At 43.7% G+C, this 26,871-nt stretch overlaps 1 protein-coding gene across 4 annotated transcripts in view; it reads left to right on the forward strand.

Moving 5' to 3' along the window:
• cadm1a (cell adhesion molecule 1a) overlaps nucleotides 1–26,871 on the forward strand; it is a 420,614-nt gene that overhangs the window by 359,067 nt on the left and 34,676 nt on the right. For 3 of the 4 annotated variants that reach the window (XM_020485689.2, XM_020485691.2, XM_020485690.2), the window contains 3 exons: nucleotides 6,327–6,423; nucleotides 9,240–9,412; nucleotides 19,158–19,244. In XM_020485689.2, coding sequence (XP_020341278.1) covers nucleotides 6,327–6,423; nucleotides 9,240–9,412; nucleotides 19,158–19,244 — 357 coding nt within the window. The remainder of the gene's footprint in view (nucleotides 1–6,326; nucleotides 6,424–9,239; nucleotides 9,413–19,157; nucleotides 19,245–26,871) is intronic. The other variant, XM_020485692.2, reaches the window with a different exon arrangement.

Consider the following 26,871-nt stretch of genomic DNA (forward strand, 5'->3'; position numbering starts at 1 on the left):
TAACGGTATTTTCTCTTGCCTTTCCTTCCAAAACTTGACATACAAAATAAACAAGGATGCTCCATCTGACTCTTCCTTGGAAGAGACGGGCTCATGTGCCTTGTCGTGACATTTGGCCGCTCTCCCATTACAGGAGCAGACTGGTTCTCTAGGCTGCCCCTCTCAACTGCTTCTGCAGAGCTTGGTTGGGCTGCCCCTGCTGTCACGTTCGCACAAGTACTTCTTTCACATTGCGCTGGATAGATATGGAAGGGGAAGAGAGGATACGGTTCAATGTTTCACATTGAACTACCAATATGGTGGCAATTGAATTTGAAATTTTAGCAAATACAAAAATAATTGTGTGATAATGAACTATCATTCCAAATTCTTAAAATTCTCCTCCACGGTGAGCCAGCCAGCTGCCCAAATTCTACCCGTTCTCCTTCCACAAACCGCCTTGCGCGCTCTCATCAGAAACATCGCCTCGCCATGCTGTTGGGGCAGGCAAAAGCAATCAATGTTGAAGTCATTGAGTGCACAGGCTGGCCTAATAGACTTCTTTCTGCCATAGAAAATAGAAAAAACATGGCCAGGGATATTAAATAAGTCCAGTAATAATATTGATGGCTTGCTGGGCAAGGTAAGCAGGGTTACCCTACTGCTCTGTTGCCCCCCCCCCACGGGGTCACTAGTTCAGCTTTCCATGGCAGATGGATGTCCGAGACTTGAGTGCTGCTGGGGGACGCAGATAATAAAGCAAATAATTATATTAGCATAATGATAATGGTCGTCTCCCTGGACGATACAGACGCTCTCATTTTCCCCAAGTGGTAATACCAGGAAGTCACCGGAGCGTGTGTGTGTCTAGCGAGTTTAAGATGGTACAACTCCGAGACAGACACTGGTACTGTAGCCATCAAAACACTAAACCTCTAGTTTCATGATGACATTTTGAAGATGACAAGGACAGGAGATATTACACTGCAGTGAGAAGACAATTGAGGGATGTACTGTAATGTCTTTTATCAGTACCAACCCTCTGCATTGCATGTAATGGTTTCATTTTAATCCACACACCACAAGATTCGAGCAAAGTAGTTTCAATAACTTTTGTGAGAGTGCAGTGTAGAAACTAACACATCCCAAGCCTGAAACAAAGTTCTCTCTTGTAAAACGGGTACATGCCTGTCCGACCAATGTTGCGCCACACCCATCACCCAGTCAGAGTGGCACCGCCTCTGCCAGGGCTGTAATTTGGACTCCTGGACGGCCTGCAGATTGCTGTGTGTTGACCGAAAAGGCTGGGCAGTGGAGCAGCCTGGTTGAGCTCCGCTGTTGAAATATTTAGTGACCTGCAAGTACAGCAAATTCCACTACGTGAGCCCTACTCCAACTGCTTCTGCAGAGCCTGGTTGGGCTGCCCCTACTGTCACGCTCGCACAAGTACTTATTCATATTGCGCTGGATAGATATGGAAAGGGAAGAGCGGATACGGTTCGATGTTACACGATTTCACATGGTCCCACCAATATGGCGGCAATTGGATTTTACATTTTAGTGACTACTACAAAATAATGTGATAATGAACTATCATTCCAAATTCTTGAAATTCTCCTCCCAAGGTGAGCCAGCCAGCAGCCCAAATTCTACACGTTCTCATTTCACGGTCCGACTTGTGCGCTCTCACCAGACACTTCGCCTTGCCTGGCTGTCGGGGCAGGCAAAAGCAATCAATGTTAAAATCATTGAGTGCACATAGAAAATAGAAAAAACATGGCCAGGGATATTAAATAAGCCCAGTAATAATATTGATGGCTTGCTGGGCAAGGTAAGCAGGGTTACCCTACTGCTCTGTTGCCCCCCCCCCCACGGGGTCACTAGTTCAGCTTTCCATGGCAGATGGATGTCCGAGACTTGAGTGCTGCTGGGGGACGCAGATAATAAAGCAAATAATTATATTAGCATAATGATAATGGTCGTCTCCCTGGACGATACAGACGCTCTCATTTTCCCCAAGTGGTAATACCAGGAAGTCACCGGAGCGTGTGTGTGTCTAGCGAGTTTAAGATGGTACAACTCCGAGACAGACACTGGTACTGTAGCCGTCAAAACACTAAACCTCTAGTTCCATGATGACATTTTGAAGATGACAAGGACAGGAGATATTCCACTGCAGTGAGAGGACTACTGAGGGATGTACTGTAGTGTATTTTATCAGTACCAACCCTCTGCATTGCATGTAATGGTTTCATTTTAATCCACACACCACAAAAGAGCAACGTGGTTTCAATAACTTTTGGGAGAGTGCAGTGTAGAAGCGTACAAGCCTAAACAAAGTTATTTCTATTAAAAACAGTACATATCTGTCCAACCAACATAGTGGCAGGTAGCCGGCAGTTATCCTAGTGGTTAAGAATGTTGGGCCAGTAACCCGAAAGGGCTGTTGGTTCAAATCCCCTAGCCGACTAGATGAAAAATCTGTTGATGTGCCCTTGAACAAGGTACTAAATCCTAATTGAGCCTGTAAGTCGCTCTGAATAAGAGCGTCTGCTAAATGAGTAAAATGTAAATGGTGCCAGACAGTGGCACAGCCTCTGCCAGGGCTGTAATTTGGACAGATGGATGGCCTGCAGATTGCTGTGTGTTGACCGGACAGTGGATCTCCGCTGTTAACATATTTAGTGATCTGCAAGTACAGCAACTTCAACTACAGGAGCCCTGGGGACAACAACATCAGTCTTAGTGAAAGTACCGAATACTCCTCGGGAAATGAACCCATCAACAGGTCAAACACTGAGCAGAATAGGCAAGTATCCACTACATGACCAAAAGTATGTTGACACCTGCTTGTCGAATATCTAATTCCAAAATAATGGGCATTAATATGGAGTTGATCCCCCCTTTGCTGCAATAACAGCCTCCACTCTTCTGGGAAGGTTTTCAACTAGGTGTTGGAACATTGCTTTCATTCAGCCATGAGCATTAGTAAGGTCAGGCACTGATGTTGGGCGATTAGGCCTGAATCGCAGTCGGCGGTCCAATTCATCCCGAAGGTGGTTGAGGTCAGGCTCTGTGCAGGCCAGTCAGGTTCTTCCACAGCGACCTTGACAAACCATTTCTGTATGGACCTCGCTTTGTGCAAATCAAATCAAATTATTGCAAATGTATTGATAATGAAATACAGAAATATCTCATTTACATATAATACCAGTCAAAAGTTTGGACACAAATCAAACTTTATTTGTCACATGCGTCGAATACAACAGTGAAATGCTTACTTACAAGCCCTTAACCAACAATGCAGTTTTAAGAAGAAGAAAAAAGAGAAATATAACAAATAATTTAGGCACAGCAATAAAATAACAGTAGCGAGGCTATATACAGGGGGTTCCGGTACAGAGTCAATGTGCGGGGGCACCAGTTAGTCGAGGTACATTAGAGTGTCTAGTTTGAGAAACAGATGCCTCACAAGACCTCAACTGGCAGCTTCATTAAATAGTACCCGCAAAACACCAGTCTCAACGTCAACAGTGAAGAGTCGATTCCGGGATGCTGGCCTTCTAGGCAGTTGCAACGAAAAAGCTATATCTCAGACTGGCCAATAAAAAGAAAAGATTAAAATAGGAAAAAGAACACTGGACAGAGGCCAGCATCCCAGATGCATTAATTTTTTATTTTTTTTATCCGTTATTTTATAGGGGTAAGTTGACTGAGAACACATTCTCATTTACAGCAACGACCTGGGTAATAGTTACAGGAGAGAGGAGGGGGATGAATGAGCCAATTGTAAACTGGGGATTATTAGGTGACCGTGATGGTTTGAGGGCCAGATTGGGAATTTAGCCAGGAATTTAGCCAGGACACCCCTACTCTTACGATAAGTGCCATGGGATCTTTAATGACCCCAGAGAGTCAGGACTCCCGTTTAACGTCCCATCCGAAAGACGGCACCCTACACAGGTCATTGTTGACGTTGAGACTGGTGTTTTGGATACATTTGCAAACTGCTTAGTTTAGCCCTAATAACATGCCCCGAACTGCCGCTCTTATTGGTACAGTGCCTTGCAAAAGTATTCATCCCCCTTGGCGTTTTTTCCTATTTTGTTGCATTACAACCTGATGATGATGATGAATGTGATGATAATGATGGTCGTATTAACACAACACCCAGCAGGAGTGCATTAGCCATACTGTGTGTGTTTTATTCTCGCGGTCCACGCCAGTCGTTGTTGCCAGGGCACTGTTAATGAAAGGGAGGTAATGGTGTGCTTTCTTTGACTTTCTCTCTCTTCCTTCTCTTTCTTTCTCTCTTCCTTCTCTCCCATCTTTTCCATTCACTCTGCCTCAAATTCAAATTGCCTCTCTTTTCTCTCTTTCTCTTATCGCCCCACCACCCACCGCTCTCGCTTGCCTCTTTCTATTCCCTTTCGTCTCTCTCTCTCTTCCCTTTCTCTCTTTCACTTCCACCTCTCTCTCTTTCTTCCCCCTCTCAGTGTCGCTCTCTGTCTCTCTCTCACTCGCTCTCTCCCTGTCTGTTGTCTGTCTCTCTTTCTTTTCCTTCTCTCCCTTCCTCTTCTCTCCCTCTATCTCTCTGTTCTTTCTCCCCCTTGCTCTCATTAGCTCTGTACATAATACGGAGGCTGCTCTTTCTTCTGAACACGGCAGGCGTGTTGGAGTTCTGCCAAAGGGAGCAAAGGGGGGCCTTATTAGTGTTAACTTACTGTAAGGCAACATTAAAAGGCAGCCCCGACTGATTTACCCACTTTTATAACCCTGTTTCTGTCTTAAATGTTGTTGAGAGGACATTTATGGCTTTCTTACATAAAGCGTCCAAAGCGTCTTTGAGGTCCAGACGTCTTGTTAGCGAGGCAGCTTTATTTTCTCTTTCATCTTGTTGCCTTCCCCGGATACTGCAAGGACGGCAGATAGTGTTGGAAGTTCATAAACATTACGGCAACTGTGGCTAAAGTCCCGGAGGGACTTATTTAATTTCAACCAATTTCACCCTGCAAAAGAACATCTCTAAATAAACCAATCGATATCGACTGGACGACTAACCAACAGTTAAAAAGAAACAGTATAGGTTCGCTGTGGGACACTCCTTCACACACTACCGCAACCTGAAGGCCAGAATCTGTCAAATCGTCTAGGTTGCGTACAATAATGACAACCTCGCCTCAAACAGTCCCTTCACAATCCCTCCAACTCCCCCATAAGGCAACATGCCACAAGCCTGTTTAATTTCACAGCAAATGTTGTAAAAACAGCTATGGACGACACATCTGCATCAAAGACATCCCTTTACCCGTTGTCTATCACCGGGTGGTGGAGAGTAGAACCTGGCCAAACCTGTCCATTCTGCAGTCTGCGTATGACGGCCAGTCATGTTAATGGACGAGCTAAAGGTTGTTACTGATAGACCAGAAAGGTCAATGGTGTAGCTGTAGCCTGCTGTCGGTCCCATGGACTGTTGACAAACTGCACACCGCAGAGGAGAGAGGAAAAGCTTGGAGCATCCGTTGGAAGTGGACAGTGTGCTGCTGTGAAAATAGGAGGATACAGTAGGAGAATGTGGCCGTTTTATGGGGGTTGTGTGTAGGCTACTTACCAGTGTAGACTACTGGAGGGAGATATCATTGGATGGTGTCATTGTAATGGATAGAAAGGAGCCGATCCTCCGATTTTCCCATCCACCAGCCTCCACTGGTACTTAGTGAGGCCCAAACTCTGAAGGACCTTAGCATTGCATAGATCATTTTTATTTCACTTTATTTAACTAGGAAAGTCAGTTGGGAACAAATCCTTATTTACAATGACGGCCTACACCGGCCAAACCCTAACCCGGACGACGCTGGGACAATTGTGTGCCGCCCTATGGGACTCCCAATCACAGCCGGTTGCGATACGGCCTGGATTCGAAACAGGATGTCTGTAGTGACACCTCTAGCACTGAGATACAGCGCCTTAGACCACTGCGCCACTCGGGAGCCCAAATAATAACAACGTGTTGATAGATAAAAATATGGTTTCAAACAAAGATTTACCAAACTACAATACAAACGCTGAGTTTGTACCTGAAGCTTTAGAACGGTCTTTTTTTATACAATATTCATATATTTTGCTCCAAATTTTTAAACATTTGTTTCGTGAACCTCCCAACCACACGTCCTTACATTTCACATTGCGTAGCCTGCATCAACTTGGAATGAAGAAACATTAAGTAGACTAGAGCCTACCTACTTGATAAACTTGTAATGGCACTAATGACTTGCATATTACATTGACGCACTGTCTCTCCCTACCTCTCTCTTTCTCTCTCTCTTCCCCTTCCTCTCCTTCCACAGATAAACCAGAGGTGAAGATCGTGGTGGAGTTTCCTGACGGGCTGCCAAGGGAAGGACAGAACATGGAGCTGTCGTGCCAGGCCAAAGGCAAACCCCAGTAAGACACACACACGTTTTACACATCGACACCTTCACACACCTCCACGGGCTTACTAATGTACGTGTATGAATATTTATGGCTGGTACGGAGTAGGTTGAATGTACTTTTCATATGCCTCCAAAGGGGAAACTGCTCCCCCTCCCCTCTTCCTGTTAGCTCACAACCTCTGTTATTAGCATACTACACATGCTCCAGGTGTAGCACAGTGTGGTTGTGGGCTTGTAAATGCGTTGAAGACGGACACATGCAGAGACTGAAACGCCCGCCCGTAGCTCAGGGAGCAAGCGGTGGCCGGTCGTAGTGGAAACGTGATGCCGGCTGCAGCGGTTCGCTGCGGAACACAAACAGTCATTACATGATGCTGTCAGACGTATGATCCCTGCGAAGCCATTACATCATTACCCATCCTCTAGTCCCGAGGCACAATAATTGTGAAGGAGGAGACCTCTAACATTTCCACATTTCGACAGATACAGACTACACACACACACACATGCACACCTCCCTCCCTTTCCCCCTTCAAGTTTTGCTCTCAGCAGGGAGAGACAAGGCGACTCTCACCCGTATTCATTTAATAAAGATGAAAATACAATCAATACAGTAGGCCAGAGAATTGGAAGTCATTTTCATTAGAGCCCGTGAGAGTTCTCTGCACTCATTACTGCGGCCAGATAGTGGCGGGCTCTGGCCGTGTGTGTCCATTTGTATTCTAGCCGCCCATCCTCCCTCTCTCCATTCCCCCACAGTCTCTATCTCTCTTGTGTCATCCCCACTTCCTCAGTAAACCACTTCTTCTAGGTCATTTCTCCTTACTCCGTATCGGGAGCGCAGCAGAAGCGGCTGACGCTGTGTGTGTATATTTAACCTCTGATTCCGGCTACCTAAGATTCTCGCCCTGACGAGGGATTCTGATTTGCTTTCTCGAGCCGCCCGCCGCCTTCGCCATCAAATGTTGTTTTTTCACCAAGCCACAAAGGCGGGAGATCAACTGTTATTGAGCTCAAACTGCTCTTTTGTTTCGTGGCTTAGTGCTTTTTTTCTTCATATTTCTCTCCCTTACTCTCTCTCTTCCTCCCTTTTCTCTCTCTCCCTCCATCCCTCATTCTCCCCCCAAAAAGTTTTTTCAAAAGAAGGGAACAAGTTTAAACGGCAACACAAAAACAGAACAACAAGGGAGAGGCCTCGGCGCCCACTCAAGGGAAATAACGGTGCGCTAGCTAGCTAGCAAACCAGCCATTGAAGGTTGTGAGAGCAGAACAGAGCTAAGAGGTGCTTTGTTTTTTTCCCCTCTGTGCCGTCTGGTTCTTCTCACATAACTCATCGTCAAAGAAATGGGATCCAGATCCAGCACTTCATGTAAGCTTCCTGCCAAGGTAGCTAGGGAACAAATATGGCTGGGTAATGTAGTTAACCACGTCGAGAGGCCAGGAAGATAAAAGGCTACCCAACTAATAGCTCACACAGTTCAACACACACACACACAGCTATGAACACACACACACAAAAATATACTGAACAAAAATATAAATGCAACAATTTCAAGTTCGTATAAGGAAATCAGTTAATTTAAATAAAGTCATTAAGCCCTGATCTATGGATTTCAAGTGACTGGACAGGGGCACAGCAATGGGTGGACCTGGGAGGGCAAAGGCCCACCCACTTGGGAGCCAGGTCCACCCACTGGGGAGCTAGGCCCAACCAATCAGAATTAGTTTTTTTCCCACAAAAGGGCTTTATTACAGACAGAAATACTTCTCAGTTTCATCAGCTGTCCAGTTGGCTGGTCTCAGACGATCCCTCAGGTGAAGAAGTCAGATGTGGATGTCCTAGGCTGGCATGGTTACACGTGGTCTGCGGTTGTGAGGCCGGTTGGACGAACTACCATATTATCTCAAATGAAATTGGAGGCAGCTTATGGGAGAGACATTAACATTACATAATCTGGCAACAGCTCTGGTGGACATTCCTGCAGTCAGCATGTCAATTGCTCACTCCGTTAAAACTTGAGACATCGATAGCATTGTGTTGTGTGACAAAACTGCACATTTTGTGGCAGTTTATTGTCCCCAGCACAAGGTGCACCTGTGTAATGATCGTGCTGTTTAACCAGCTTCTTGATATGCCACACTTGTCAGGTGGATGGATTATCTTGGCAAAGGAAAATGCTCACTAACAGGGATGTAAACACATTTGTGCACATCATTTGAGAGAAATAAGCTTTTTGTGCATATGGAACATTTCTGGGATATTTTTTTTCAACCCAATCTAACATGGGACAAATACTTTACATGTTGCGTTTATATTTTTGTTCAGTATAGTTTGGCAAGGTGAAAGAATCTCATTGGGTGTGTTTATGTTTATCCTAAAGGATACACCCTATCAGATGTGCCATAAAAAAAGGAAGTACAAAGGAACCAATTAAATAATCCCATTATTAAAAAACAAAAATTGGACATAATATGTATTCAACATCCAGGTCTAGGGGAAAAAAATGCACGTGACTAGTGACACTACTGTCTCCTCTTTTTCCAGTGTAGCCAATAGACCAGTCCCAAAAGTCCAAATGCGTATTATTTAATCACTGAGTGATATTGCTGTCCTCTCTCTGTCTGTCTCTGTCTCTCTCTCTGTCTCTCTCTGTCTGTCTGTCTGTCTGTCTGTCTGTCTGTCTGTCTGTCTCTCTCTGTCTCTCTCTGTCTCTCTCTGTCTCTCTCTGTCTGTCTGTCTGTCTCTCTCTCTCTCTCTGTCTCTCTCTCTCTCTGTGTCTCTGTCTCTCTCTCTCTCTCTCTCTCTCTCTCTCTCTCTCTCTCTAGTCCCCAGCAGATCAACTGGGTGAAGGTGGACGACGACCTTCCCTCACACGCCCTCATCACCGGCCCGGACCTGTACATCGAGAACCTCAACAAGACCTACAACGGCACCTACCGCTGCTTCGCTGCCAACTCAGTGGGCGAGTCGTATGACGACTACATCCTCTATGTCTATGGTACATACCTCTCAATTCAGTGCTCTCTCTGTCTTTATCTCTCCCCCTCTCTTATGACTACATACTCTATGTGTGTATGGTACCTACCTCCCAGCACCCTCTCTCTCTCTCTATTCATCTCTCTCTCTCTCTATCCCCCTCTCTCCTGACAGCATTATCTGAACACGGTTCAATACCATTGATTCCAATGACATTCCTCTCTTGCAGGACATTCCCATCTAATCTGGTCATTTTCCATCCGGCAAATTGACTCGGCAGATATCGCTTACCAAATCGTACTAAGCTTGCAGGATAAATTATTTGGCTGCTATTTTGAGGGCATTAATGCACTGAAAAAAGGACTTGTTGACTGACATAGGAACAAATCGCTGAATGGATGTTATTTACAATGGAAGAGCAGGAGGTGGTGTTAATGACGAACACGGTAAAACAACAGGGCTTGTGAAAGATTATGCGTCGACTTGTCTCCACCTTTTTATCACACTTGTTAAACATGTATTGTATTTTGAAAAATTGGGTGTACAACAATACCTGCGTTTAATCTCAACAGTGGCCAACATTGAAAAATGCATGTGTGACATATTCAGGGCTTTTGTAGTAAACAAGTTTTTATTTCAAGTATTAACAACACTGATACTACACATTTTCACTATAATGCACTTTCCTGTCAGGGGAAATTACAATAGGAAATCCATTTAAGTTATTACCGTCCCAGTATGCTCAGTGGGGGCCTCAATATCCTCTAGGTTGGAGTGGTCTGGAAATGTGTAATACACTTTTCCCCCCTTCCATCATCAAGCTCACGTACAGTAAGTCAAGAAGCCTCAGCATCCCGCCCCATCCCACCCTGTCTCCCCTTAGTTGACAGGCAGAACTGATATAACCCCGGCCCCCATCCCTCTAATACGTTTGTTTCCCCGACTATTGTGAAGCTAAGTGATGGAGAGCAACGGCAGGGCAGTTGACACTAACTTGGTTACCGGGAGAAAGAATGCATTCCCCGGTACCCATTTCTTCAAGCGGCCCGTCGGTAAAGGAAAATTGGTGGGGCCCTGCAGTCGAATGAGATTTAGCAACCAGTTTACAGAGGCGTCCCTAACCCAATAAAGAGGATCTCCTTCCTTTACTAGCTCTGGCTTTTATTGCGCCGTGCCCGGCGGCATGTCTCTCTAGTTCTTCTCTCAGCTCTCTACATTTCCTCCCCTTCCTCCTGCGATGCTTCCGGGGGTTTCCTCCTCCTGACCCTTGGCGTCAACATCGGCGCTGAAGATTGATTGCTACTATGGACGAGACACTCCCCTAAACTGGTCTGGAGTATTTGGCTTTTTTGTGTTTATCTCAACCGCCAACACCCGACCTGAGTCAAGCTGGAAGTCATATTGTTGTGTGGCCGGTACAGAATTAATTCCCCCTGTAAGGAGACACACAGCCAGAGCTGAACCAATGTATCGGACCCTTTACAGTAACCTTTTTTGTCTTCAACCTATCTACACGCTGGCTTGGAAAATGAAGAACATAACGAAAAATATTGTCGCAAATAAAGAGACACCGTTTCCTATTAAGGGAAAGGGGGATTACTAGTCAGTTGCAAAACTGAATGCATTCAACCGAAATGTGTCTTCCGCATTTAATCAGAGAGTTGCGAGGGGCTGCCTAAATCGATGTCCACGGCTCATAGGGAGCAGTTGTTGGGGGTTAACTGCCCTGCTCAAGTGCAGAATGGCAGATTTTTCCACCTTGCAGGCACTGGGATTCAAACCAGCAACCTTTCGCCGCACACCATAACCTAGTATAAGGAAACATATCTTTATTCCCGGCCAGGCAACAACACGTGTTTTACAGTTGTTTACTATCTAGAAGCAACCAAGCAAGGTAAAGCAGCATCAGATGTAACTCACGATCGGGAAGCCTAACTGGAGACAATCTACAGCACAGCAGCTGTAGGGAAACAACATGTGCCGTCCTGCCACAGCCAGAACCAATATCTTCAGCCAGCCATTATAATGAAGCCATAAATGATCTCATCTTGACACCCTCCTCCAACCCCCATTCTTAACCAGGGTCTTGTGCTCTTTCATTAGATTCTGGGGGCCAATATTTCCTCCTGGTTAGGGGTCGGCTGGCGCTTCAATTTACAAGGCAGATAACCTGAGATCAATGGTAGACTATTAGATCATCATGTCAGAGGTGGCTATTGGCTACTGTGACACCCATAATCACGCCCATCTGCAGACACGCAAAATTATAGAAATATCAGCCTTCCATATGGAAGAGAGAGCTCCTCTTCATCTTTCTGGTTGAATAACTACCAATTGCATAATTAGTGCAGATGGCATTGATTTAGTCCAGAAAAGGTGGCTAATTTACAGAGGGATCCCAGTGTCAGTCTCTCCCTGCAAAGAAAATGAACACAATTAAGTAAACATACAAAAGGATGCCATTCAAAACAGATGAGTTGTCTCGACGAGGGACTTTGTAACCTCCACGCCGTCTTTATTAACTCGTAATTGTCCACCCGTTGATTGCGTGAGACAAGCATTCGCTGCAGGTGTGCCGTTGGCTTCCAATGACCGTTGTTAGCGTGGTGCCGTTGCCGGAGACTAGTTATTTTTCCTCCCCTATTCTTTTCTCCTCCACTCCTCCTAGTTAGGAGAAGTGAGGCTCCATTACTCTTGTTTGTCATATCGTGCAGCTGGCAGATTTTGGAGAGGTTCTTTGCGCGGCGAATGCCGGGCACCGTCCCATTGCTGTGCAGGCGACAGAAGGGCCTCGGTAAGAGTCGCCTGCTATCTGCCAGGGCGAATAGGGGGGCGGTCAGTCTCCCGTGCTGTTCATAAGCTTTTAAATTGGAGTCAACTACCCCCATGGCGCTCTTTTGGGAGTGGGAGAGTGTTATTAGTTAGTTAGTGTTTTAGTTAGTGTTATTGTGCTGGAGTGTAACGTTATTCACCCATCTCCACACTTCATAACTCTCTGGAATGATATTCTCTGTCAGGCAGTCCCAGTATTTTAAGGCAGCCTCTGCTCCAAGCTCTCTGGGCATCTCCACACTTCTTCATAACTCTCTGGAATGATTGAGTAAGAAAAGGAGTGATTTCTGTCTGAACGAAAGCTGTACCTGGGTGTTGTCCTTCACATACCGAGTGGCTCTTTCGTGTACCACTTCAATCTGCTTTCGCCATTGGACATTGGAAACCAAAGGCGATACACTTTTAATGAGCTCAGGAAGAGAATGTTTGGTAGACATTTAGGAGATTTGACCAGATTTCTTTCCACTCTTCCTGCTTCTCTCCAATATATAAAGCTGTGTGACTCCAGCAGGTGGCTGGTAGGGAAATCAACAGCCCAAAGTACACTTTACTTTAAGTGCTCTATTAGCCAGATTGTTCTGTGTTTTCTTCATTGACTTTTACTCTGCCTCTTATTGAGTGAGATTCTTATACTACCCCCACATGTGCCAGTTTGCCACTCCCACATCAATCCCTTGGTTAAAGGGGTGGCAGGTAGCCTAGTAGTTTGAGCGTTGGGCCGGTAACCGAAAGGTTGCTAGATTGAATCCCGAGCTGACAAGGTAAAAATCTGTCGTCCTGGCCAAGGCAGTTAACCCACTGTTCCGAGGCTGTCATTGTAAATAAGAATTTGTTCTTAACTGACTTGCCTCGTTAAATAAAGGATACATTTTAAAATGTATTAATTGAGACGTTGCCTGCTTGCCTCTCTCCTCCCTACATCTGTGTGTCTCGGCTGTATCACCTCAGCTAATTTCCAGAGGTCTGTTTGTACTCAGCTGTCTAAGGGGATAAAACCAAGAGACACAGGAAGTGAGAAACTCTCAATTTCTTGAGTTTCTTAGCATTTAGCGTGACTGTGGAGGGATATTCTCTGTCAGGCAGTCCCAGTATTTTTAATGCAGCCTCCGCTCCAAGCTCTCTGGGCCCGGGATGCTGATTCATAATCTGCCCTGGTAAACAATCCACAGTGATTTAACAGGAAAACTCACACGCAGCTCCCCATATTTAAAACTCTGTAAGCTTCCACTGCATTTGATACAACATCATTGGAAAAGCGGGTAGCATGGAGTGCTGCTTTTTAAAGGGACACCTTGGTGAACATTCACTCTAGTCGAGCTTGTTTGGAGGGTTGGAAGCAGGGAAAGTATAGATCTTATTATCGCTGCCAAGTTTTTAATGAGCTATTGACACCGATGATCCCAAACATCTGCTGGGCCTCACAGTTTATTACTGGATAAAAACCAATTAAGTAGCGTCACTTCTGAGCTCAAGTTTGTCAGCTCCTGACACGTGTGAGACTCATCAGTGGCGCAAGTCCAGTTAGCCGGCTCCCGCCGCAAGATAGGCTTCCCTATTTGACCGTTCAGACATTATTTTTTCAAACCTCTGTTTACAGGAATGGAATATGTTCTTTGTTAGTAATTAAAAATGAATATTAGAGAGTGTGTTCGAATACAAATTCAGATCACCTCAAGGCCGGCTTGGTTTGCTTCTGAAACCGCTCCTGGCTGGATTCATGGGGACTTTGCACATCTCCCTAGCTTTCTCTCACATTGAATTACTCACTTCTTTACGCATGTATCTATTTTATAATGTGTTGGGTGAAGATGAATGTACTTTTTGGGGGGGAATGTCCAAACGATTAACTGGTCATTAACAAAATATAGGCTGAACAACCATAAAGGACTCTGGGAGCCAAACATAATATATTACAATAAAATATATTACAACTGTTCCTCTTTGTCGAATGTACCTAAATATACTGCAGTTTAAATATACTCCTTTTCACTGACAAGGTGATCAACCATAATCAAGCACTTCACCAATCTATTTTCTATTTCTTAATGCCAAGCTGAATTCCTCCGTTAGTGTAGAAACGTATCACGCCACTACTCCCCAAGCCACCTTCTGTCTCCCCTTTGGCAAAGGTAATCAACATGGGTGCACTGTTCCGAGAAACAGCGTGAAAGCAACTGCCCTGTCAAGGCATGCCTTGTTAATCACAGGGAGTTTGGGACAGGTAACAACTTAGTTCTGACAACCCATGATCCATAAAAGTACTTTATTGACATGCCAAACAAACAAATCTCTTCAAGTACCTCTCCCTTGGAGAAATAGGCCACCAAACTCGACCACCCTTTATTCAATTTTTATTAGTATCCACATTAGCCGACGCCAATGGCTACAGCTCGTCTTACTGGGGTCCGACACATAATAAAAGAAGACATTACAGACAAAATACTTTACAATTTACATACATTAATATCTAGTGTGTGTGTTTGCATCTATCACATACATGTCAGTACATTTATTTATTTAACCTTTATTTAACTAGGCAAGTCAGTTAAGAACAAATTCTTATTTACAGTGATGGCCTACCCCGGCCAAACTCTAACCCGGGCGACGCTGGGTCAATTGTGCGCCACCCTATGGGACTCCCAATCACGGCCAGTTGCGATACAGCCTGGAATTGAACCAGGGTCTGTAGTGACACCTCTTGCACTGAGATACAGTGCCTTAGAACGCTGCGCCACTTGTTGTTACACACCAAGTAGGTAAGAGGGAATGTGCTACAGATATACCAATGGTAGCCTAGGTGGGCTGTAGTAGAGGGAAGGTGACCCTTGGATCACAAGATGGCCTCCACCTTTGAGTGTTGTTGATGTGAAGGAACGTTTGGAAAGATCGATTGATGCCCACTGTGATTTGATGGATCTTAGTAAAATGAAAGAATGTGTTTCAATCAGGAAAACTAGAATGGAAATGGCACCAGCAAATCTGTTGGTTATGATTAGGTTAGGGTCAGGATTAGAGTTATGTGTTTGCACGAGAGTAAATGAAAGTGTTGCAAGATATATGATCTTAATTTGAGACAATTTTCAGCAACAGGAAATGTGAAGTATTATGTGGATTTTAATCAATGGACATTTCTGTAGGGATTGACATATTTTTAGTTTGGGAAAATCAAGTCTGGAAATTACAGACCTCAAATACACTAGACGTTTTACATTTCCTGCATTGCAGGGAATTTCTCCTGCAACAGGGTGATATAATTAAGATCCTACAGCTGTAGTTCAATAGCCTTGGGATGCGTCCCAAATGGCACCATATTTCCATATAGTGCACTACTTTTGACCAGAACCCTATGGGAAAATTCTGAAAGTTGACGTGAAGTCATTGCCAAAGCTATCCGAAATCATTCAAAACCTATGAAAACAGTCCACCAGCATATGCTAATTTCAGACACACAAGTTGCAGCTTGTATTACAAACTGTCAGTCAGAACAACCGAAAGCAATAAAAACGGAGGAGAAAGTGACCCCTCCATTTCAGCAGATACAAACACTATTTCTCAATTTCTTTACGTTCAAGCTGCATTTTCCTGCAGGGATGGGTAGTATTCATTCAATTTAATTGACATGCATTTGGAATGAGGTATTTGAAATATTTGTGTGCATCCTGTCAGTGATATTTGAAAGGCTTGGTAAACACAGCATGTTTGAAGACCACGTTTTTGCCGTCAACGTCTCTCTGATGTGTCCCTGCCCGCCTCCCAGTCCTCCAAGTCCTCCACGTCAGATGGAAAGTGTCTCTGGGCCCTCCTGCCGTGATGTTCTGATAGAACTCAGGCAACAAGGAAAGCAGAGAGGGAGTGAGGAAGGGAAGCTGTCGGCCAATTTCCACCCACCTCCACAGATGTTAACACAGTGGTATCTGTCTGGCTGGACGAGGACAGACAGGCAAAACAGTTGTGCGGCCGTGGGAGCACGTCACCATTCACGCCTGTTAGCACAACAGAAAATACTCTCTAACTCTATTTCACTCCCACTCTCTCTCTCTCTCCATCCCCCTCTCCCTCTCTCTCCTTCTCTCCACCCCCCCCCCCCCCCCCCTCTCTCTCTCTCTCTCTCCTTCTCTCCATCCCACTCTCCCTCTCTCTCCTTCTCTCATCCCCCTCTCTCTCTCTCCTTCTCTCCATCCCACTCTCCCTCTCTCTCCTTCTCTCCATCCCCCTCTCCCTCTCTCCTTCTCTCCATCCCCCTCTCCCTCTCTCTCCTTCTCTCCATCTCCCTCTCTCTCCTTCTCTCCATCCCCCTCTCTCTCTCTCTCCTTCTCTCCATCCCCATCTCTCTCTCTCTCCTTCTCTCCATCCCCCTCTCCCTCTCTCTCCTTCTCTCCACCCCCTCTCCCTATCTCTCCTTCTCTCCATCCCTCTCTCTCTCTCTCCTTCTCTCCATCCCCCTCTCCCTCTCTCTCCTTCTCTCCATCCCCCTCTCCCTCTCTCTCCTTCTTTCCATCCCCCTCTCCCTCTCTCTCCTTCTCTCCATCCCCCTCTCCCTCTCTCTCCTTCTCTCCATCCCTCTCTCTCTCTCTCCTTCTCTCCATCCCCCTCTCTCTCTCTCTTTATTTCCCCTCGTTTCATTAACCTGTTTGGTTGTGTCTCTCTCATCCTCGGGGAGAAAATGCTGCAATCACTCGCTCTCTGCACTCCTTTAACACTTCCCCCTGTTTTTCGCTACACTCTCAGGCAACTGAGCAGCATGACAAGTGACGAGGCTCTCTCCTCACCGCAAGCCTCAGCCCCAAGTTATTATCAATGCAGCACCACCAGTCCAACTGAGAGAATGTCACTTTTGATTTCCCCCTACAGTTATTGGTGGGGGGTCGAGTCGACTAATGAAGTAAATGGAAAATGCAACTGGGGGGTAGTCCTCGAGTTGAAAGTATGTGTGCTGAACGTCCCTTCCTCCATCGGACCTCACATTGCGCCAATTTGTATGTTTGTTGATGTTTTGAGACTTGGACAGTGCATTTTCATCACTTATCATGTCCATCATGTTTTTTTTATTATTGAGTTTTGGTTTTATACGGTGCATTTGGAAAGTATTCACACCCCTTCACTTATTCCACATTTTGTTACGTTACAGCCTTATTCTAAAATTGATTAAGTCGTTTTTCCCCTCATCAATCTATAAACAATACCCCATAATGACAAAGCAAAAACTGTTTTATAGATGTTTGTGTAGATAGAAAAAATATATATATATTTTTTTATAATATGAAATATCACATTTACATAAGTATTCAGACCCTTTACTCAGTACTTTGTCGAAGATCCTTTGGCAGAGATTACAACCTCAAGTCGTCTTGAGTATGACGCTACAAGCTTAGCAAACCTGTATTTGGAGAGTTTCTCCCATTCTTCTCTGCAGATCCTCTCAAGCTCTGCCAGGTTGGATGGGGATGGTCGCTGCACAGCTATTTTCAGGTCTCTCCAGAGATGTTCGATCGGTCCGGGTTTTGGCTGGACTACTCACGGACATTCAGAGACTTGTCCTGAAACCACGTCTGTGTTGTCTTGGCTGTGTGCTTAGGGTCGTTAGTGCTGCGGAGATGGTTGTCCTTCTGGAAGGTTCTCCCATCTCCATAGACAAACTCTGGAGCTCTGTCAGAGTAACCATCGGGCTCATGGTCACTTCCCTGACAAAGGCCCTTTTCTCCCAATTGCTCAGTTTGGCCGGTCGGCCAGCTCTAGGAAGAGACTTGGTGGTTCCAAACTTCTTCCATTTAAGAATGATGGAGGCCACTGTGTTCTTGGGGACCTTCAATGCTGCAGAAACGTTTTGGTACCCTTCCGCCGATCAGTGCCTCGACATAATCCTGTCTCAGAGTTCTACAGACAATTCCTTCAACCTCATAGCTTGGTTTTTTCTCTGGAACGCACTGTCAACTGTGGGACCTTATATAGACAGGTGTGTGACTTTCCAAATCATATCCAATCAATTGAATTTACCACAGGTGGACTCTAATCAAGTTATAGAAACATCTCAAGGATGATCAATGGAAACAGGATACACCTGAGTGTAACAGTATAACTTTAGTCCGTCCCCTCGCCTCGGGCGCGAACCAGGGACCCTCTACACACATCAAAAGTCACCCTTGAAGCATCGTTACCCATCGCTACACAAAAGCCACGCCCTTGCGGAGCAAGGGGAATCACTACTTCAAGGTCTCAGAGCAAGTGACGTCACCGATTGAAACGCTATTTGGCGCGCACCACTGCTAACTAGCTAGCCGTTTCACATCCGTTATACTCACCTGTTTCCGCTTTGTCATTTTGGAATATTGTGTGTAGATTGATAAAAATATATATATTTAATCAATTTTGTAATGAGGCTGTAACATAACAAAATGTGGAAGAGGGATGGGGTCTGAATACTTTACGAATGGACTGCAGTTTTTTTCTGTGATGGGCTTGTTGTTATTATTATCATGCCAACAGCATGCGTAGGAGAGATTCATTGACACATTTGGACACCCTAACCTGAACCTTAACCACCCGGAATTAGTCCCTTAATTTAGCCTTTAAAAAATGATATAGCTTGGTTTATGACTGGCTTAAAGGCAAACAAATGCACTGCCACTGGTATTAATTAATAATTTCCCCATCAGAATTGTTTCATATTATTGCAGACCTGGGTTCAAATACTATTCAAAATAATTTCAGATATTTTATCTGTGCTCGATTAAGCTGGCTGGCTTCATGGACCAATACAATAGTCTCAGAAATGCAAACCCTGCCCAACTGGAAATCTAGAGGGGTAAAGCGAACACTACAAGTATTTAGAAGGTTTCAAATAGTATTTGGACCCAGGTCTGTTTCATTGTGTCTTTTGTTTTCATGGTTTACTCATTAGTTTCCTTGTCTGTCATGTATTTGTTTTCTTCATCCAGATGCCCCCACCACTACCCCTATACCCACTACAGCTACTACCACCACTCCCACCACCACAACCATCTCCCTCCCTGAAGCCACTGCAGGTACAGTATCACCTCCCACCACCTCCCTGTGTGTTTTGTGGTTGTGTGTGCGTTGTTTGTGTGCATATGCGATACCCTCATACCCACCAAACCCGACCCTCACCACAAACACCACCACTTCCACCACCCACACTGTGTGAGTGCATGCGTATTTATGTGTTCTCATTCTATTGTTACCATTACCCACTGTAATGTGTGACCTGACACCCCCTTGTGCATGCCTGTGTGTGTGTTTGTGAGCAAACAAGAAAGAGAGTGTGAGGAAAAGAGATAAATATTTGCCGTCAGCCAGTCCTGATAAGATTCTGAGAAACGATAATAATAACAGAGTCGCACTGGAGGGGCCAGGCCTCGGCTCCCTCCTCCCACTGCAGCGCGGGGCTGTCAATGGCACTCATCATCCGCCCGCTCGCACCCATCACATTTCTCTCACTAAAATGTTCAGCCGCTCTCTCTCTCCCTCTCTCTCTCTATCCCTTTCTTCTCCTCCCCCTCTCTCCCCCCTCTGTATCCCCCCCCCATCTATTCCCTCCCCCCATCTACGCCCCCCCAAAATATTCTAGGTGTCTCAGATTGTTCTGGCAATTCTCACATAGAAAGTTAATTAGAGGGAAGGATGTTTGACATGCTTTTTACATTTGTACTTTTTTTAAAGATGAAAGCGGACATTTTAGGCCCTATTTAGACCTATATATGCCTCCTGTAAGACCCTGTGATCTGTGAACCGTACATGATACAGACAACATCTTATGTGTGCGCTCAAATATGGAGGTATATCTAGATTCAGAAAAACAAACGTTCGCATTAATTTATTCAACATAAAAATGTGAATATCTAAAAAGTACCCTTTTTATTTTTCTTCTTTTTTTTTCAAATGCAACCTTTATTTAACTAGGCAAGTCAGTTAAGAACAAATTATTATTTACAATGATAGCCTACTGGGGAACAGTGGGTTAACTGCCTTGTTCAGGGGCAGAACGACAGATTTATACGTTGTCAACTCCGGAATTCGATCCAGCAACCTTTCTAGTTACTGGCCCAACGCTCTAACCACTAAGCTACTTGTTTGGAATAATATACTCTTCAAACATGTCAAATTTCCAGAGTGGACTCTCTGGTATTTTTAATATGACCCATTTTATACATAGAAATTGACATAATAGGCCATTAACCAATCACAGCCCTCCTTTAGGATTGCACTTTCAGAAAATCAGCAGCAGAGGGAGTTCCATTTGAATCCGTTTTCCCATTTACTGTGTTGGTGTTGCTCATAAAATAGATTATAATTTAGAATTAGCAGAGAGCCCACTCTGGAAATTGTATGTACTTGTACAGTATATTGTTACAAACAATATGTCTTAAAATGAAAAGTGTGCTTTTGAGATTAGGAGTATCATGGCACCAAGGTGTTGTCTGTATCATGTACAGTTCACGGATCGTAAGATCTTACAGAAGGCATATATAGGACCTAAAGTACCTAACATTGCCAAGCTCATCATTATGTTCAAAAAATGTGATACAAATGTAAAAGCATGACAAATATCATTCCTCCCAGTGAAGTTTATATGTGAACATTGACAGAACAATCTGAGATACCAAAAATATTTTCGGCCTATCCTGGCCTTGAATCGCCCCTCTCTTTCTCTCTCTCTCTCCCTCTCCTGTTGCTCTCACAAGCTTATCACGATCTGGGCTGTATCCTGCCCTGTCTGAGCCAGGGATTACATATCTCCTTTGTGTTTCCTGCGGGTTGACTATGCCGGCATATTTTCATACGCTCAAACAAAAGAGCAGAGACGGGGACAGGCAGACGACTCCCTTTTCTTCCCATCCAGCTATTCACATTCATGTCCTGTAGACAAATAGACTCGTCTTTCCCCAAATGAGGTGCATATCACTTTTAGGCAGCATTCACACAGGCAGCCCAATTCTTATCTTTTTTTTCCATGAATTGATGTTTTGATCAATCACATCAGCACTTTTTCAGAGCTAATCTATTTGGTCAAAAGACCAATTAGTGAGAAGAAAAAAATCTGAATTGGGCTGCCTGTGTAATCGCAGCCTTAGTGACTGGAAAAGTTCATGTCCCTTGCCACTCCTCAAAATACATTCGCAATCAACTTAGTCGCAAAAGCGATATATGCGAAAAGTTAACCGTCCCTGGCGTCGTCATCAGAATACATTCATGATGTGAATGTCGGCACTGATGTTAGGATCGTTCATGAATCCCTCGTTTGATCCTATTTCCTGTTATACAGAATGCAGGTACAGTGATACATTTAGCTCTGATCTCACCCCTGCCTTTCTTGTATTATCGTGTACCTGTTGCAATGAACAGGCAATATATTTCCTTTTTTTGTTACAACTCCTGTAATCTTGGCTCACCTCCTCAAAACCAGTTGCTGCAGATTCAATGTCTGTCCTTACTATTGCTTTGGCTTACTTTAATTCCCCCCAAACTTGAATTGGTTTCTGTCTAGGAGAAACACTGACAAGGAACCAATGAGTCCTCTAGATCTGAGGCCATAAGTACCGAGCATCTCAGAGTAAGAGTGCTATTCTAGGATCAGTTTTGCCTTTCAGATCAGAATGAATGAATACGACTACTGGTATTTGTAGGCTGTGAGTCAATCAGTTGATCTATAATTGATGTTGAAACAATTGTGTTTTTTACATTGGACATAAAAGTAGAGCCTCAGAGCTAGAAAATTGTATATCATACACTGCAGTTAAGAAACAATTGGAATTAAATTCTGCTTTGAAAGTTGACAAACCCCACTTTTGAGAAAATGGCCCTTGAATGTTTTGAAACACCTACTGGAGAGCTCTTCTTTGTTACACATCGTTCACACCCTTTTAAGCCTTAGCCCCACCCATCTTTTTCGAGGATATATGTGAGGCCATGAACAAAACAGAGTGAGTGGTGTAGTAAACAACTTAAGATTTCGAGAAGTAGCCTACAATAAGGAAAGACTCCAGGTAAAAAATACTCTTTACCTAGTCCTTGGCCTATATCCTAATCTGACTTTGGTGCAGGTCATGTTGTTCTTCACATTACTGTCTCTGGTAAACACACACTATCAAATAATATCTAAGTTTATTTGTCACATGCATAGGATACAGAAGGTGTGAGCGGTACAGTGCATATTTGCATAGTAGCAATATCAAAAACAGAAAGTGTCCAGATAATTATTAGATGATGCTTACCCAGACACACCTGTCTAAATTGATGGTTCATGTGAAATAAATGCTATAACCACCATCTAGCTATGTGGATGGGTCACTATTGTTTAGACATGTACACATCTACACATGAAATACAATAAATGGCCGTAATCACCCCAGACAAACCTAACTGACTTGGTAGGTTGTGTAATCATCTGGCAAAGTAGAGTATTTTGTTTGGACATGTAGCTAGCTAGCTAGCTAAACAATGAACCAGCATAATCTCGTACTACTACGAATACAAACTGATTGTCATAACTGTAGTATGACTATGCAGGTAGCTAATGCTAACCAACTAGGTTCAATGTTAACAAGCCAGATAGCATTAGGCTATAACTAGCAATGCTAATTGTTTTCTGATTCGAATAACATTACTACACAGATCATATACGTAACGTTAGCTAGGGAGACAGCAAACTAACGTTCGCTAGCTGGCGAACAGTATGCTTTAACTTGCAATGAAAACGACGGCAGACTGGAACCATTTAACTCCATTTTGTTTGGCCAGCATTGTGTCAAGTCACTCCGGTTCACACTGACCGTGGCGTGTGCAGATTTTTTTCTCAAAATGATCTGTCGATAGCACCTGCTAAATTCAGGGTATCAATGTTGTTGAGAAAAGTAGCACAACTTTTCTAGTTCTTGATAGCTAATGTTAAACCCTTCAAAAAAGCCACGGTAGAAAGGATTATCAACACATACTGATCAGGTCACTTTATAGACAGAAGCATGCTACATGGCAGACCAATCCAAACTCATCTCCCAGCATGTCCAACCCATCTATTATCTTAGCCAATCCTGGCCATCGGGAAGGTTCCCCGCTTTATCCATAGCTAAACCAACTGGGCTCATAATTGTATTCGTATTTACAGATGGAATACAAGTTTGTTATTAAGGTACATGAAAATTCACATGTTCCGGAGGGCATTTCTGCCAGACAAAAAAATAACACATTTTGATCGAACTTTTAAGAAGTTCAAATGCCTCTCTGTGAAGTGTGATGTATGTGCGACATACCCGTAGCTTCCTGAAAAGGGTCGCATGACAACACAACACGATTATGCCACAAATCATCATTATTCAATTACATTTAACGTCAATTATCAGGTCAATACGACATCTTGGTTCCCATACTATTGTGGACTAAGTGCTCTATTCAATCTGTATTGTGGAAATTCAGCGTTACAGCAATGTTTTGGCGTTAGTGGAGACTGCATTCACGGTAAATGCTGCAGATGACGGCTCAATAGGAAATTATATTTACATTTCTATCACTCAATCTGTAACACTTCAGCAAAACAGATTGAATAGAGCCCTAACTATAACCATTCGATTGTATTAGGTTTTCAACTTAGTGCCACATAAAGCCATTTGTGACGGCTAGTAAATTAACTTGCAATTGCAATTCTCTCTTTGTTCATAACAACTCTCATTGTCAGAAACTATTTGCTGAAGGCCATTTTCAGCATTGCAATTCCAAATCTTTTAAATGTGCATAAACAAAACAACACTTAAGGATGGCGTTTGAGCTGAGCAGCCCTGAACTAGAAATGCTATGAAAGTATCTGACAGACCATTCTCAGCACAATTGGAACAAATCTACCGAGGCCGGGAAATCTTAGGCATTGTGCTCGATTATGCTATCTGATTGGATTAAATTAAAAACCAAAGACCTAATGACATTGCTGATTGGATACACCTTCTACTCACATCAAACAAGTGAGTGTGTCTTAGTAGGCTGTTACCTGCTTTGTCAGACTCATGTAATCTAGTATCGCAATTAGATAAGATAAGATGCACTATATTTTCCATTAACTTACATAGAAGAGAAATGTGTATTTCTGCTCAAAACCCAACCCCCCAAGACACGGACACACAGCGAAGGGCTTGATGCATTGGGTCAGGTGCAGTGCAGCGCCCCTGGAGCAATTATAGAGGTTAATGCACATAATGAGAATCAAGTTTATTTACGCAGGAGTACAGTGACATCACACACATTTCAAGAAGCAGAGTGTGATACTTTGCTTCTTGAATGTCCAATATCTTGAAAACTTGACTGCTAACATTTTGGGACTGTATCAACAGTGGACTAATGAAAATAGCAAAATATAATTTTGAGAGGATTTTTCCTTTAACTCTCTGGGGCGTTCCATTATTACTGTGTATTTAGATGTGAGGGAACAGTCTGTTATGGTCATAATCCGCTGTGCCGGCTGATTTCATTTCTCCACTGGCGCAGGTGCATATACAGTTGAAGTCGGAGTCATTAAAATTCGTTTCTCAACCACTCCACAAATGGTCTTGTTAACAAACTATGTTTTGGCAAGTCGGTTAGGACATCTACTTTGTGCATGACACAAGAAATTTTTCCAGCAATTGTTTACAGACAGATTATTTCACTTGTAATTTACTGTATCACAATTCTATTGGGTCAGAAGTTTACATTCACTAAGTTAACTGTGCCTTTAAACAGTTTGGAAAATTCCAGAAAAAGACATCATGGCTTTAGAAGCTTCTGATAGGCTAATTGACATAATATGAGTCAATTGGAGGTGTACCTGTGGATGTATTTCAAGGCCTACCTTCAAAATCAGTGCCTCTTTGCTTGACATCATGGGCAAATCAAAAGAATTCAACCAAGATCTCAGAAAAAAAATTGGAGACCTCAAGTCTGGTTCATCCTTGGGAGCTATTTCCACATGCCTGAAGGTACCACGTTCATCTGTACAAACAATAATACACAAGTATAAACACCATGGGACAACGCAGCCATCATACCGCTCAGGAAGGAGACGCGTTCTGTCTCCTAGAGATGGACGTACTTTGGTGCGAAAAGTGCAAATCCATCCCAGAACAACAGCAAAGGACTTTGTGAAGATGCTGGAGGAAACAGGTACAAAAGTATCTATATCCACAGTAAAACGAGTCCTATATTGACATAACCTGAAAGTCCGCTCAGCAAGGAAGAAGCCACTGCTCCAAAAGCGCCATAAAATATGCAGACTACGGTTTGCAACTGCACATGGGGACAAAGATCATACTTTTTTGGAGAAATATCCTCTGGTCTGATGAAACAAAAATAGAACTGTTTGGCCATAATGACCATCGTTATGTTTGGAGGAAAAAGGGGAATGCTTGCAAGACGAAGAACACCATCCCAACCATGAAGCACGGGGGTGGCAGCATCATGTATTGGGGGTGCTTTGCTGCAGAAGGTACTGGTGCACTTCAGTGGCCATCACAAAGACCTCAATCCTCTGTGGGCAGGACTGAAAAAGTGTGTGCGAGCAAGGAGGCCTACAAACCTGACTCAGTTACACCAGCTTTGTCAGGAGGAATGGGCCAAAATTCATCCAACTTATTGTGGGATGCTTGTGGAAGGCTACCCAAAACGTTCGACCCAAGTTAAACAATGTAAAGGCAATGCTACCAAATACTAATTGAGTGTATGCAAACTTCTGACCCACTGGGAATGTGATGAAAGAAATACAACCTGAAATAAATCATTCTTGCTACTATTATTCTGACATTTCACATTCTTAAAAAAAACGGTGATCCTAACTGACCTAAGACAGGGAATTTTTACTAGGATTAAATGTCAGGAATTGTGAAAACTGAGTTTAAATGTAGGTGTATGTAAACTTCAGACTTATACTGTATATCATAGGCAGTAGCGGCAGTAGCGGCAAACAATCTAGCAGAGGGTACGCGGGGTAGAGGCCACTTAGTTTAGCAGAAGTATATTCTATTTCTGTCTATAGGGGGACTGGAATGGTGGTATACTGCAATTGTATTGAACTATTAAAGCCCCAATGCCAGAATAAAGTACTCGGTGGCTTCAGGAGGTGGCATTTAGAGATTACTAAATTGCCATTTACACTGCAAAATAAATGGCTAAATGGAATGAGCTTGCTCATTACACTCTTAGAAAAAAAGGTGCCATCTAGAACCTAAAATGGTTATTTGGCTGTCCCCATAGGAGAACCCTTTGAATAACCCTTTTTGGTTCCAGGTATAACCCTTATTTCCACAGAGGGTTCTACATGGAACCCAAAAGGGTTATATCTGAAACCAAAAAGTGTTCTCCTATGGGGACAGCCGAAGAACCCTTTTGGAACCCTTTTTCTAAGAGTGTACCATCCATACTGGGGACAGATGTCATTCATTTCTATTTGTTGTGCCTCTTTTTTTCCCCTTTAAAAACAGCTCCGAAATGTATGTTTATCGATATTTTGCCATCTATTTTTTTTGCTTTTTTTTGGTGCAAATTTTATCCAAGGCTAAATCTTGCTCCCATTTTCTCTGTATGTCTCCATTTATACCCGCATCCCTCCCCTGTCATTCTTTCTACCAAATAGGTATTTCTGCTTCCCTTATTCTTTTCCCCCCTCTTTGTACTGTT

Source organism: Oncorhynchus kisutch, linkage group LG6, assembly GCF_002021735.2.
Source record: "Oncorhynchus kisutch isolate 150728-3 linkage group LG6, Okis_V2, whole genome shotgun sequence".
In the NCBI taxonomy this organism is placed as follows: Eukaryota; Metazoa; Chordata; class Actinopteri; order Salmoniformes; family Salmonidae; genus Oncorhynchus; species Oncorhynchus kisutch.